Source organism: Corella eumyota, chromosome 1 (genome assembly GCF_963082875.1).
Source record: "Corella eumyota chromosome 1, kaCorEumy4.1, whole genome shotgun sequence".
NCBI classification, from domain to species: domain Eukaryota; kingdom Metazoa; phylum Chordata; class Ascidiacea; order Phlebobranchia; family Corellidae; genus Corella; species Corella eumyota.
In genome coordinates, this window is record NC_137490.1 from 10,361,511 (window position 1) to 10,376,760 (window position 15,250).

The 15,250-nt window shown below is 28.4% G+C and overlaps 2 protein-coding genes across 3 annotated transcripts; one reads left to right on the plus strand and one right to left on the minus strand.

Moving 5' to 3' along the window:
- Nucleotides 1–2,740: 2,740 nt before the first annotated feature.
- LOC145743064 (uncharacterized) lies at nt 2,741–7,633 on the minus strand. 2 transcript variants are annotated; one of them, XM_082560954.1, is made up of 4 exons: nt 7,318–7,633; nt 6,866–7,030; nt 3,777–3,881; nt 2,741–3,241 (listed from the first exon to the last, which is right to left on the minus strand). In XM_082560954.1, the coding sequence occupies exons 2-4, from the start codon at nt 7,023–7,025 to the stop codon at nt 2,874–2,876; spliced, it is 633 nt and encodes a 210-aa protein (XP_082417080.1). In that variant the 5' UTR covers nt 7,026–7,030; nt 7,318–7,633; the 3' UTR covers nt 2,741–2,873. The 2 variants fall into 2 exon arrangements, with proteins under 2 accessions (XP_082417080.1, XP_082417072.1); XM_082560946.1 differs by having other exon boundaries at nt 6,866–7,138.
- A 265-nt stretch (nt 7,634–7,898) lies between these two features.
- LOC145743057 (nucleolar transcription factor 1-like) lies at nt 7,899–14,948 on the plus strand. The gene is made up of 20 exons (XM_082560934.1): nt 7,899–8,868; nt 8,953–8,999; nt 9,317–9,442; nt 9,548–9,784; nt 9,870–10,049; nt 10,305–10,415; nt 10,498–10,622; nt 10,869–11,052; nt 11,166–11,221; nt 11,418–11,608; nt 11,687–11,733; nt 11,843–11,920; nt 12,111–12,262; nt 12,416–12,536; nt 12,805–12,972; nt 13,396–13,539; nt 13,770–13,880; nt 14,102–14,194; nt 14,463–14,528; nt 14,646–14,948. The coding sequence occupies exons 1-20, from the start codon at nt 8,808–8,810 to the stop codon at nt 14,730–14,732; spliced, it is 2,385 nt and encodes a 794-aa protein (XP_082417060.1). The 5' UTR covers nt 7,899–8,807; the 3' UTR covers nt 14,733–14,948.
- The last annotated feature ends 302 nt before the right edge of the window (nt 14,949–15,250 follow it).

Consider the following 15,250-nt stretch of genomic DNA (forward strand, 5'->3'; position numbering starts at 1 on the left):
GTGTTAATGGAAATCGTATTGCAAAAATCAACGAGAAGGTGTGAGATAATATATTAAAATATGCATTTTTATTTTTTGGAATATAAATAAAAGCAAAAATTTTGTTTACAATTTAGGATTAATTTGGTGAATATGTAGCTAAAAGTTGGTTCGATGGGTAAGGTGCTTGCCTATAAATCCCTATCTATGAGTTTAAATCCTGTTTCTGTTATACAAATGTCCATCAACTTTTAATCAAATATTATTAAAGTGACGTAACAGAGATAAGTTTTTAAGGCAAATAGTTTGAAACCCACCAAACTCATACTGAACACCCGAGGTTCACGAAAACGTGACAATTTTTAAATGTTATTTAAAAGTGCAAATAGAAACGTATGTTTGCACGCTAATTAGTCACGTGATCAATTAGTTCCGGATGAGTGAAAACGAGATTTTTTGTTAAATGTAATGAAATAACTAATTTAATGAAAAAAATAACTGTTTACTTTACCACCCGCGATTGTGGACTAAAAGTCTCCTTGGTAACCTTTGACTGCAATCTTACCTTTGACAGGATTCGAACTCCAAGGCCCACCAAATCGCAGTCTTTCGACTAACGGCGTCATCTAGCGCAAGGAATTGTTGACTTTTACTAATTTAATATTTAAATCTAATTTATTTAAAAAAATAATACTTAATAGAGGAATGCCAACAGCTGGAATCGATTCCACAAGATTCAATGGCAAACACCTTTTTCACAAGATTCAATGGCAAAAACTAGTACGCCACCATGACAGCATCAAACAACAGATTTTTTATATATAAAGTAATAAATGTTAGTTTTTAATTCAAGATTTTATTGATAATCTTATCAGTTATAACAATGATTTTATTTGAATAGAATTTAAAATTGAATTTAAATTACTTACTCAGTGTAGAATATTTACAGAGAACAGTTAATATAATAAATTAAAAACTGAAGAATTACACAAAGTACAGACAAGCCAAGGTGCCAAGACTAAAAAGATACGAATATAAAAAATGTGCCCTTTAACGTATTGCCTAAAACTAAGATAAGGCACAGAAAAAAGTTTGTATTTGTTACAATAATATTAAAAAAAAAAATGACAAAAAAAAATTTGAAATTTATATAGAACTCAAATCAAATAAAGGTAAACACACAATCCCTTCAATTTTTTTCTTTTTAGAATTTACGGACTTGTTTCTCGTAATTTACGTCATAAAAACCATGTTTTGTCACGAAATCTTGCAATAAATAATAATAACTTTATAAAAATAATAATAAAAATATCACTTTTTGGTTTTAAGTGTTTTTAACAGTTTCCTATTTGGCAAATTTTAACTGTTATGTTACTGCGTTTGTTATGGCCATGTAAATTTAAAATCTGAAGATTTTTTTTTTAATATTTCGTGTAAGAGGGTACGCTTATGACGTCACGGCAAATTGTCGTCGTAATTTGTCAAAACAAAAATTTGCTTAACGTTATTTATTTTTATTATTTAAAAAATTTTTTTGTTTAGTAGTTAGTTAAATGCTTATCCAAAAAATACTAAATTTTAATTTTTAAGGTTTAACGATATATGTAAGAAGTATTAGTTAAGTTTTGGGGCATTATATGTAAATTACTTTTACGTTGAATTATTCGTGTAAACTATTGTTTATATTAGAATGCTAAACATTTACTTTTTTGTTAATTTGTATACCGTTATATATTTCGTTGTTCCTTATTATCAGATCGTGCCTATTCTATATTGTAGTGTCGTTGCCAGAGTAGAACTAAAGTGTTGGTAGTAAATATATATTTCTTAACATAACTACGAAGTATGCCAATGTAACAATTTATCTTTTTGTTAAAATTTTTTGTTAAAATTTAACTTTTAAGTTAATTTTAAAAATCGTTATCGTACCTGTTAACTATCGTTAAAATGTGCTTCCGTTAAATTAAGCCCGTTAATTTAATTTTTTACAAGTAAATCCATGGTAATATAGGGATATATATGTTTAATATCGGCGTTTCTCGGGTTTAAACCTTGCAATTTTTAAACGATGTAAGTAATTCTTATCCGGCCACTTTTTTGGGGGCATTAGGCCTATGCCAGTTTTAAAAACTTCTTTTAAAACTTACTTTCGTTTAGTTAAAACATCGATTTAGATAAAAACTATCCTTTTTTATAAAACAGGTCATTTCTTTGTTTGTTTTAATTAAATTTTAAGGTTAACGGTTAACGATAACTTCCGATACATTTCGTTTAATTTAACGAAAAAACGTTAGCGAAGTTACTGTATTGAGTAACGAATAACCATTTAACGAAATTGCTTTTTTAATTAACTGTGCCCACCCATGTCAAATTACATTACGTTTTTTTTACCTTGTAATTGTGACGTAGTGGGCTAATAAACATTTTAAAATTAAATTTAGTTCGTATATTTAATTTATACAACCGACATAGTGTAGATCTTACTTTGTAGGGCGCTGGATTAGATACTACCTGTTGTTTTTGAGCAAATTGCCATAAACTATACATACTGCTGGCGATCCAAAAACAATTGGCTGGGTAATAATTATAAGGCAATATGATTAAAGATATTTAAAACTGCCAACCACAATTAGAGGCTGTGTCGGGATAGAAAATAATATCAAATGTTTATGCTGTAAAGGCCAAATGTTATTTTCAATAGTTTTGCATAACAACTTACTTTAAATTCAATGTAAAGTTAGGAAATAAAAAGGTATTTTGCAAGTGAAATTTATTTTGCCAAGTATTCAAAATCTTTTTAAAATAACAGCAACTGCAATTAAGATTAATTTAAAGAAAATAGAAACCCTAAAATGTCATAATCACAAACCTATATTTAACATTTTTATATACAACTATTTTTTAGATGATGGCAAAAGTTTAAAATCCACAACGTTATCTGTTTTATCATGTAGTTCACCACCATCAAATTTTACTAATTTATCATTGTCTTCAATTAAATTATAATGTTTAATCAAGTTTTCGATGTCAGATTTTCTTAAGTTAAATCGTTTTTCTATTTCTTCCGTTGATACATTGTTTTCGGGAATACTTACATTGTGTAAAATGTCAATAATGTCATTTATTCTGGCTAGACCCCTTGGAATTTCTACATCTTTGTTAAAAATTACATCTTCTTGTGGATGTTTTGTTGAACTTTTAGGTAACTTTTTTTTAATGGCTTCACTTCTTGCATCTTGATGTTGATTTAAAGGCTTGTTGTCTAAAAATTTTTATTAAATGAAAAAAAATCATTAAAACATTTTTAAAATGAGTCTTGTTGTTTAAAATATAACAAATGTTTGTATTAGAGATTAGTGTGTAGGTATTTCTAAACACTTTTTAGTTAGTTGCTTATTTAACAGTCTTACAACTTATTTGGAGCTTTTCTAAAATTAAAAAAAATATTTTCAGTTTGCTCTTTTTCTCATTTACTGTAACTACATACTTCATATTAACATTTGGCACACGTGTGTGCCTAAATTTAATAAAGGGGAATGTTATACCACTGCAAGTATGGCAACATTATTAAGGCTAGAATTGGCAAATTAACCATAGTAGGGTAGTTGATTTTTAATTGCTGATTAAAATTTCAAATAAATTGTTTTTTATTATAACTTTTTTTTTTAAGTTTTTTTTTATAAAAAGATAAATTCAAGATATGATAAAACCCCATTTTTAATACTCCTAAATTTTTAAATCAAAATTAAAAACTAAAGCATTGCCTAACAAAATTGGTAACATCTTTGCCAGTTCACCTTTAAAAATTGTTGAAGAAACTGAAAGCTTATCCATATTTTTAATTAATTTTTCACTCTTTGCTTGTATTTCCAAAACCATTTTTTTGTTGTGCTCAATTTCATCTAAATAGTGAAAAAAGTATTTGATCAATTGTTAAACATCATTAAACGATGTTTTTTAGAATTGTCCTTTAAAAAAAATTGACCAATCAAAATTGTAGATCTTTTCCACTAATCATAGAAATATTCGAAAATGGTACAAGAGTTATGACCTAATCAAATAACAATATTAAAAAAAAAATTAGGCAAACCATTTGTAAAATATAATATTTTATACAAAAGTATATATATACAAATAAATTTTTGACAAGTGTTAAATAATAATTTTAATTTAGTAACCTAATTTTATAAAAAATATCTTTTTTGAAAATTTAGGTTTGCCTTTTTAATGAGCGAAGGAAAAATAAAATATTTTAAAGCCGAATTAAAGCTGAACTAGTTTGATTGCCTTATTCATAAACATAAACTGTATCATCATGTAATTAATAAATTTCCGTTACATGTGAAAAAAATGTTAAAAATTAGCCAATATTTTTAGCATTGGGCATTTTAAATCACATTATACAAGTTCGTTTAAACTAACAAATAAATTATTCGATATAAATTATAGATATCTGTTTTAAATAAGTACCTTAAAAACATTCAAGCATAAAATTTGGCATTTTCCCTTTAAACAATTAAAGCTTACTAGTAGGTTGTATAACGTAAAACTGAAAATATGACCAAAATAAGGCACTATGTAAAAGGTGGAGTACAGAATGCGGAGTGCGGAGTATTTTTTTTTTTAATAAAATGACGTCATAACCCCTTTGTGCCACATTTTTATTGCCCCAATCTTAAAGTAAATTCAATTTGCAATCGATTGATACTAACTAAAAGTTGGCACAAAGGGGATAAAGGGGTCAACGGGAGCAATATTTGACGAAAATACGTATTTCGATTATCAGTGTTTGAGCGGAAATGACGTCATAACCCCTTTCTGCCACATTTTTATTGCCCCAATCTTAAAGTAAATTTAATTTGCAATCGAATGATACTAACTAAAAGTTGGCACAATAGGGATAAAGAGGTCAACGGGAGCAATATTTGACGAAAATACGTATTTCGATTATCAGTTTTTGAGCGGAAATGACGTCATAACCCCTTTCTGCCACATTTTTATTGCCCTAATCTTAAAGTAAATTTAATTTGCAATCGAATGATACTAACTAAAGGTTGGCACAAAGGAGATAAAGGGGTCAACGGGAGCAATATTTGACAAAAATGCGTATTTCGATTATCAGTGTTTGAGCGGAAATGACGTCATAACCCCTCTGTGCCACATTTTTATTGCCCCAATCTTAAAGTAAATTCAATCTGCAATCGAATGATACTAACTAGAAGTTGGCACAAAGGGGATAAAGGGGTTAACGGGAGCAATATTTGACAAAAATACGTACTTCAATTATCAGTTTTTGAGCGGAAATGACGTCATAACCCCTTTGTGCCACATTTTTATTGCCCCAATCTTAAAGTAAATTTAATTTTCAATCGAATGATACTAATTAGAAGTTGGCACAAAGGGGATAAAGGGGTCAACGGGAGCAATATTTAACAAAAATTCGTATTTCGATTATCAGTTTTTGAGCGGAAATGACGTCATAACCCCTCTGTGCCACATTTTTATTGCCCCAATCTTAAAGTAAATTTAATTTGCAATCGAATGATGCTAACTAAAAGTTGGCACAAAGGGGATAAAGGGGTCAACGGGAGCAATATTTGACAAAATACGTATTTTGATTATCAGTTTTTAAGCGGAAATGACGTCATAACCCCTTTGTGCCACATTTTTATTGCCCCAATCTTAAAGTAAATTTAATTTGCAATCGAATGATACTAACTAGAAGTTGGCACAAAGGGAATAAAGGGGTCAACGGGAGCAATATTTGACAAAAATACGTACTTCAATTATCAGTTTTTGAGCGGAAATGACGTCATAACCCCTTTGTGCCACATTTTTATTGCCCCAATCTTAAAGTAAATTTAATTTGCAATTGAATGATACTAACTAGAAGTTGACACAAAGGGGATAAAGGGGTCAACGGGAGCATTTTTTTGACGAAATTACGCAGCAGATTTTTATATTTCGTTAACCGACCTTGGACGAAAATGGACACATTGTTATGGCGAGCCTAACTTTTTTCAGGACTGGGTTTGGCCTTCGAAAAAATATTGCTCCCGTTGACCCCTTTGTGCCAACTTTTAGTTAGTATCATTCGATTGCAAATTAAATTTACTTTAAGATTGGGGCAATAAAAATGTGGCAGAAAGGGGTTATGACGTCATTTCCGCTCAAAAACTGATAATCGAAATACGTATTTTCGTTAAATATTGCTCCCGTTGACCCCTTTATCCCCTTTGTGCCAACTTTTAGTTAGTATCATTCGATTGCAAATTAAATTTACTTTAAGATTGGGGCAATAAAAATGTGGCGGAAAGGGGTTATGACGTCATTTCCGCTCAAAAACTGATAATCGAAATACGTATTTTTGTCAAATATTGCTCCCGTTGACCCCTTTATTCCCTTTGTGCCAACTTTTAGTTAGCATCATTCGATTGCAAATTGAATTTACTTTAAGATTGGGGCAATAAAAATGTGGCACAGAGGGGTTATGACGTCATTTCCGCTCAAACACTGATAATCGAAATACGTATTTTCGTCAAATATTGCTCCCGTTGACCCCTTTATCCCCTTTGTGCCAACTTTTAGTTAGTATCAATCGATTGCAAATTAAATTTACTTTAAGATTGGGGCAATAAAAATGTGGCACAAAGGGGTTATGACGTCATTTTATTAAAAAAAAAAATACTCCGCACTCCGCATTCTGTACTCCACCTTTTACATAGTGCCCCAAAATAAGAAAAATTGTTGAACAATTATTATAATAAAGCGAAAATTTACTAAAATGTTATATGTTATAACTTAAATTATTCAAAGCACTAAGGTACAGTGGTACTAAAGTGAAGATTTACAATTACTTATATATACATATTAAGTAATGTTTTACCTTTAGTTACTTTCACTTTTGGGACATTCATCGGTGCTCTGTTTGGTTTTAATTCTTGATCTTCAAGTATCTTTTGCGCACGTTCAAGAGCCCTGTATTCTTGCATGGGTTTTTTGAGTTTTCTTTGCATATTAACTCGAACAGTTTTACCCAATTGCATGATTGCTTCAATGTGTTGTGATAAACCCATTGTTAGTTTTTAGTAATAATTTAAACTAATTGTATTGTAGTTAGTCTACAACTTAATAAACCTGCAATTTTACCAATGCTACACTGTAAAAAAACGATTAAAATTAAATCATCAAAGTATTGGGTGATTGGTGATGAGTCAATGAAAATAATTTTGTCGTTTTTTTTGTTGCATTACTGTATAATTTATTGTGTATATTTTCTTATTAATACCTATTATTAATACCTATGAAAATTTCTGTGTAAAAAAAACATTTATATACCTATCAAATTCGATTCAGCAGTCAAGCGTTGAAGCGTTCATCGCATGGTCTTCAGGTTAATAGTTTTCAGCCATATTTAAAATGTTGTGGTCTGTTAACAGAGAGTAATAATATTCCGAATTTGTTTACAGTGTTTTTGTTCACATTTTTTATCCTCGATATAAAAAGAAGATACTACGGCCTAAACATTAGTTACTTCAATAAGTCTTGAGTTAACCCATCTTTTTAAATACATTGCATTTTACCACAATTTATTGCCCCTGCCCTTCCGGTTAGTGTTCGGGTCGGTGGAAGTTTTCTCATTTGTACCGTGGTGTACTGCACCATTGAAATAGAGTGAGGATCAACCAATAAAACACAACTTTTTGCACTGTATTTCACAAAATTGTTAGCTGTTAGCGCTGTCCAAAAATAATACAGATTTCAGTTTTTTTAAATTGTTGTTGTTTATACCTACATTTTTAGTTTGTTATTTTTTAAAAATTAGACAACGGAAAATTAGCCTCGCACCTACCTTGACAGACTTGCTTAGATGCCGCGAAATTTTTTTGGGGTTCCGAGACCTAAAATCCGCAACGTGGTGTGGCTAGATCGGAATTTTTCTGACATTTGGCGGTCTTAATGTAAAACTAGTGGCTCCCTGCCCTTTCCGAGACTAGTAGGTTTAACTGTCTGATTAAATAAGATTATAAGATTGTTTGATAGTTTAAAGACAAAGAACCAAGCCTGGCAAATATTAGCATTTGTGTAAATCTATGTTTATTTTTTTTGTTGCGGGTTATAATAGATAAAAAAAATTTATTAATTGTCAGTCACTCCGTACTCGGGTCGAGGCGACTAGGGCGATCTGTAACCACTATTTACGGAAATTTCGGAAAGTGCCAACTGAAGTTTTGCGACTTGCTTACCGTTACCGCTACAAATATTGCCCTGCAAACCTTTTTATACCTGCCTGCTATATAGCTTTATCGCCAAATTTCATAGATATTTATATTATACGAACTGAGTGTATATGTTTTTAATGGTAATTTTTGCAATTTATTATAATTGCTCATTGGAAAATCAACTACTAACAACTCTTTTTTTAATAAACAACAGTAGTGTAATCATTAAATTAATAAACATATAAGCCATAGTTTAAACTAATTAGGTTTTATAGAATTATTTCCTATTTTCAAAGATATGCTTTAACTTTAAAATTATAATTTACCACCAATTGACCACTACCATTTCAGACTTTATTCAGCAAAAAAAATTTGAACTAATACATAGTAATATGTTGTAACAAGGTTCAAAATAAAAAATGCTACTTAATGTGCAACAAATAGCTTATACTAATTATCAATTCAAATATATATATGATATATACAACTAAATGTTTAAAAATGTTTAACTCAAACTAATGCAAAAGCCTTTTTTAAGTGCTTATAAAACTTGGCATTTTAAGAGACTTGTTTTGTATATAAATAAGGTATACAGTGGCGTTAAAAATGAGCTCCGGAAAAACTTTGAAAAAAACTGCTGACATTAAAACAGAACTGATTAGTTCAGGTAACCTGTTTTTCTATTAATATAAATTCATTTCTGGCATTATATATTTATTATAGGATTATTAACTAACTTGTTTTACAACAGAATGGTCCCAAGAAGCAATAATGAAGCTTCTTGAAAGAATCGAAATGGTATTATAAAAAAAATAGTTAAAACTAAAATATAAAATTAAAACTTAAATTTTTGTATGAATTACATGATCCAGTTTTAACAACGTAGGAAAGCATTTCTGTATCTAGTAATCTATGATTTTTATTCTTTTATATGAAACATCAAAAGTAAATAGCTTAATATTTAAAAAGAAACATCTAGAAATGTTGTGTCACAATAAGGCCTACTAAATAGAAATTTAATCATAACTATTTTAAAGACCTTACAAACATTTTTTTTTATAAAAAATTAGACAAAGTGTTGTAAGTTAACTAGTTTTATACATTTATTTTATAAGAATATAACAAAGCCCGATGTTGCAAAGTTTTCAAGTTTGGTTGATAAACTTGCTTGGACTAAAGTTGCTTTTAATGATTTTACTGCTGATGATTGTAAGCGAAAATGGAATTTACTCTCCAAAGAGGTAAAATTTACTTAACCATTTTATGAAGCATGTTGTGTAAAATTTAAACACACATACCCTTTTAATTATTTTTCCTTAGTTATGTATACAAATATTTTTATTAAGATTCGAAAATATCGTACTCTTACTGAGATGGTAGTGGATGCACAGGAGTATATAAAAGATCCATTTAAAGGTCAAATTAAAAAACATCCTGATTATCCAAAAAGACCTCTTACTCCATATTTTCAATATTTCATGGAAAAACGTGATCAGTTTGCTTCAAAACATCCTAAAATGTCTAATTTGGAAGTCACAGCCGAGCTGAGTAAAAAATATAGGGGTCTTTCAGCAAAGAAAAAGGTAATTTATTTTTTGTAAGAAAAATTGTTGTAAAATTTTACTTGGCATTAGTATCTTTTTGTTTTGTTATTTGATGTTTTTTTAGGAAAAATACACAAAAAATTGGCAAAAAGAGACTGTTGTTTTCCGCATTGCTATGAAGAAATTTAAAGAAGAGCACCCTGAATATTTTAAAACTAGATCTACAAGACCAAAACCAGCTCGAACACCTGCTACTATCTTTAAGACTGAATGTTTAGAAGAATATACTTCAAGTCATCCAAAAGTAAGAAATTTAAAAGTTATTTTTTAAAATAATAAAATGTTTGGTACTTAATAATTTGTTTTAATTTTTAGTTATTGTAGGTCTACAGTATTTTAAAAATCTTATTTTGCTTTTGTCATAACCATTCATTGAATACATAACCTATATCTTTGTTTAACTATTCTTTTTTATATTTGTATAATATATTTATACATATACACTTTTACTGTAACTTTTTACTTACTTTCCATTTAACACTTTTAAAATTTTTATTAGCTTTCGAAGAAAGATTGTCTTGAAGCTTTGGGCAACAAATACAAAGGTCTATCAGATGAAATTAAACAAACTTATATTGCCAAAGCTTTAAAAGAACAAGAAGAAAACATGGTGACAAGATTTGAATTTGCTTCGTAAAGTTTAATGTTTATTTTGTTTTTACGATTTAAAAGTATTGAAAAATTTGTTTTAGGCGGATTTACAAAAATATCTGGAAATGAACCCAAATGTTTCAAAAACTATGGGCAAAGTTGTTCTAACAAAGAAAGAACAAAAGTTAAAGGATCAGTTAAACGGAAAGCCGCAAAAACCACCCTCGTAAGAAAAAAACATCTAACACAATATAGTTTACTGCTTGTTCAAACTGCATTTCTTTTTTTCACCTTTTCTGTTAAATTTAAACTCTTCCTATATCATAATGGGTTTTTAACTTTAATTAATTTATGAGGGTATTATATTATTTTTATGGGTTTAGTCATAAATAAATTTATTTTTCAGTGTCTGCACCAACTTGGTTATTTAGTTTATTTACTTCTGTCAGTAAATTTTTTTTTTCCGTTTTAGGAACGGATACAATTTATTCTGTACTGAAATGATGCCCACTTTAACTGGTGTAGTTGGTCAAAAGAGAATAGTAGAATGTGGAAGGTTATGGCATCTTAAGAGTGAACATGAAAAAACATCTTATCAAGTTCGTTATATGCAAATGAAACAGAAATATGAAGAAGACTATTCTGTTTACATTAAGGTCAATTTAAATAAGTAGTTTTTAGTATCAGAAGTTTGTACCTAGTTTTATTTAAAATATAAGTTTATAAACTTTTCCCCTTATTCTATTTTGTGTTTAATTGTTTTTTACAGAATTTGTCTCCCGAAGAACAAGTAATTGAACAGGAATTAAGTAAAAAAAAACGGAAGTAAGTAATATTATTCTTTTGTTACCCTTGTAAATTTATAAAACTGTACAAAAACATCTTCAAACACTGTTAAGATGACAAAAAAGGGCAAAACTAGTAATTATTAGTGATATTTTCATGTTTCTTTTATATGTCAAGGATCTATAAACTAAAAGTAAACACACAAAATTTCAACTCATATCAAACCTTTTAAAAGGAATATACAAACAACAAATGCCATAAGTCACAAGCCAACAACGGTAAAGCAGGAAAAGATAAGTAGTGATGAGGAAGAATTATCGCTCAATGACTCATCCTCTGATGCAAGTGATGACTCTTTTGCAGAGGGTGGAGACGAGAGTAGCAGTGAAAGCAACTCAAGCGATGAAGATGAACAAGCTAATTATGGTAGAGCAAAATAGTTTTGACTCAAGTAACGAATTTTAAAAATATAAAATTCTCATAATTAAAAATAATGTTTAACAGAAAAGAAACAAGAAAATAGTGAAGAGGAAATCATAAATAATGCGGTCGTAAGTGACATTTTATTTGAAATCATGTTTAAAATTTTTAATAATCAAATGGAATATCGGAATTTATAAAATTTATTTAATTCTGTGTTTAATTAAATAACTATTTTAGTCAAAGCTTCCAATTCCTACACGACCAACAACCCCATTTTCTGCACTATTTTTGCATCAAAGGGCCAATAGAAAAAAGGTTACGAAAGTTAAATTACAATAAACCCCTTTTTTTACCGTTTGATCATAATTAATTCTATTTCCGTTGCTTTCTAGAGCATTTCTATAGTAACAATTGTATTTCTTTAGCATTTTCATTCCTATGATACATTTTTGAACTAAATTTTACTGAACCGAGTCTAAAAATTTATATACATTCGCTTTATTAGGTTGAAAAACAATATCCTAATCTGTCAGCAGATGAAGTAACAAGAATGTTGGCTAGACGATATCATGAACTTCCAGAACATAAACGTCACAAATATTTGCTTAAAGAAAAAGAACAGAAAGCTATCTACAATGACAAGATGCAACAATACTTGTAAGTTATCAGGACTTATATACAGATGCTAAAAATCCTAAATTTAAATTTTCTATTTTATCTTAAAGCTTTAATATTGTGATTAGTATTTGAAAATCCTTTTTTTTCATTACTTTTAGACAAAATAAGAATAATATGTTCATCTTTTTTTAGAAAAAATGTGCAAAAGGTTTGTAGAACTGATAATGGGGAGAAACCAACACAGTTAGAACCTGTTACGGGAGAGCAATTATATCATGAAAAAAAATTAGCTGCTTTTACTAAAAAGTTTAAAGTAAATAATATTTTTTATTTTTGTATTTTGTTTATATTTTACTCGTATGTTTATACATTTTTTGCTACGCAATTTTTCGTCTAAAATCATTTTCTTAGTAGTTGGGGTTTGAAATTACACTGTAAATAATTGTAAAATGTTTTCTTAAGAAGAAGGTAGCAACAAACACTACTTGTATTCATGAATTTATAAATGTTTTTTTGTTCATGAATATTGAGGTGCAAAATTTTCATGGCTTTAATTAATGTTTGTTGTTATAATTTTTAAGAATGACACCGAAAAAATTGAGCATGCTTTAAGAGACTCTTGGAGCAAATTGGGCAAGGCCAAAAAACAACCTTTTATTACAGCTGCACAAGCACAAAACGAAGCTAACATTGTAAATTACCAGGAAGCAGTTAACAAAGGGATCCAAGAAGTCCCAGCAGTTGATAAGGTAGCACAATATAATAAAGCAAAACATGACATCATATATTTAACAAATAAATATTGAATTTTTTTAAATAAATTAGATGATTGCAAGACTTAAAAGCTTTAACCTAACTGTAATAATGATCTTAATTTGCCACTTTGTTTATGGTGTATCCATACACTAAAATTACCATTTTTTTTTTTATTTTAAAGCCTTTTAACTATGCAAATACATATTTATATGTACATGCTTACTAAGCATTTATTTATAGATTGTCTTGCATTTAAACATTTTTAACTAAAATATTTTTAATATATGTTATGATCAAGCGGTGTTTTTTTTACCTATTGATATAGTAAAAATTGTATTGGTTGAGTTAACATTTGATAATAGATAATAATTTACATAATTTATTATTTTGTTAAATATTTGAATTTTTTTAAATAGACTACCATTGTTGCTGTTGCACCATCAAAGAAAAAACTAAAGTTCCCAAACGAACCGAAAAAACCACCTGCAAGTGGATATCAACTTTTTAACTCGACTCATCTTAAAAAACTCTCACATTTGTCACAAAAAGAAAAAGCTGCTGTATGTATATCTTTATTTTTTATGACATGTTAAAATGAATATTTAACAGTAGTGTGGTATTTTAATACAACTTCAAGTTATTAAACATTAGTTGATAGAACACCTTCAGATTGTCATTTTAATCGTCATAATATGGTTGCACTTTCAACTAATATTTGTCCACAATAATTTACCTGTTTTATTATATATAGATTGTTTATAATTAATTTAATTTAAAATATTTTTTGCAGGAAATGAGAAGATTATGGCAACAATTGGACCAAAAATCCAAGCAATCTTTTACAAATGAGGCTAAAAATATGGGTATTAGATATAAGAGGGAAGTGAAAAAGTTTATTCAGGTAATTAAGCTATCTTAACCTATTTAAAATTGTAAACTTAAACAATGTTTTTTATTGTTGGTAAAAAATAGTTTAATACGGTGTGTTTATTTAATAATGTTAATTAAAAGTTCGGTTTAAAAATTTTGGAAACCAATATTTAAATAGCAAGATAATTTTATATCAAAATAAAAAAGGGTTATACATTGTTTACCATATTATTTAATATGTAAATTTTTTAGACACTGCCAGCCGACATGGCAGCCCAATACAAACTTCAAAAGAACATTCAGTCAACTGAGCAACCTGCTACCAAAAAATTTAAAGTTGCAGAGGTAAATGTTTGTTATTAACCTAACTTAAATTATTATAGTTACATTACTCAATGTTCTAAGTTACATTACTTAAACTTATTTGAGTATTTTTCACTTTATGTTTCATTAAACGAAACATCAATTGAAAAAAATTTAGAAATTCTTGGAAGTTTTTGTTTTTATTAGCCAAAAATGTTTTTGCTTTAAACTTAACTTATTTTTAACAACATATGGCAGCTTGAATAGAACTCTTTTTAAGTTAAATTTTAAAGATAATAATATATTTTAGCCAGAAAAAGTTTTCGAGGAGGAAAAGGAAGAAGAGGATTCTGAAGAGTCCTCCAGCGATGATGATGTAAGTCGTAGAAATATAAGTTAACTTATGTACACTAAATAAAAAAAGTGTTGTTTAAATTTTTTGTGCATCTTATGTTCATTGCTTTTTTCATATATTGATTAATTTTATCAACAGAGTGATAGTGATTCCTCGGATTCAAACAATGAGAGCAACTCCAGTAGTTCAGATGATGAAGCTTCATCTAGTTCAAATGAGGAATAAATCATGATCATTTTTGCCATTTTTTATTAAACGTCTGATTAATGATCATGTGAAAAATGCTTGGTATTTTAAATTGGATTTTTATCATTTTTACTTCATTGATGTTCAATTTCTTTATTGAGATCAAGCATATAGACATTTTTTTGTAAAAAACAAGCTTTACGATATTAATTTTTACTGCCATTTTTTATAAATAAATACAATGTGTATGTTTCAGTTACTTGTATTTAAATATTTTAAATCAGTTTTAAAATGTCGTAAGTTTTAGATAAATATTTCTTACTATCACTTTTAATATTAAAGATAGATTTTTTTGAAAGCACTGGTGGTACCTGAGTTTATGTGATACTGTAAAACAAAAGATACAATTTTTAAATCAATATGAAGAAGTAAAAGTATTTAAATTCTTGTTTTATTGCAATAGGTTACAACTCACATCAAACATTTTTTTATAAACAAAAATAATAAACTTACATTTGTAACACTTTGGTAAAGTGTGTAAAGAACATCAGGTGAGA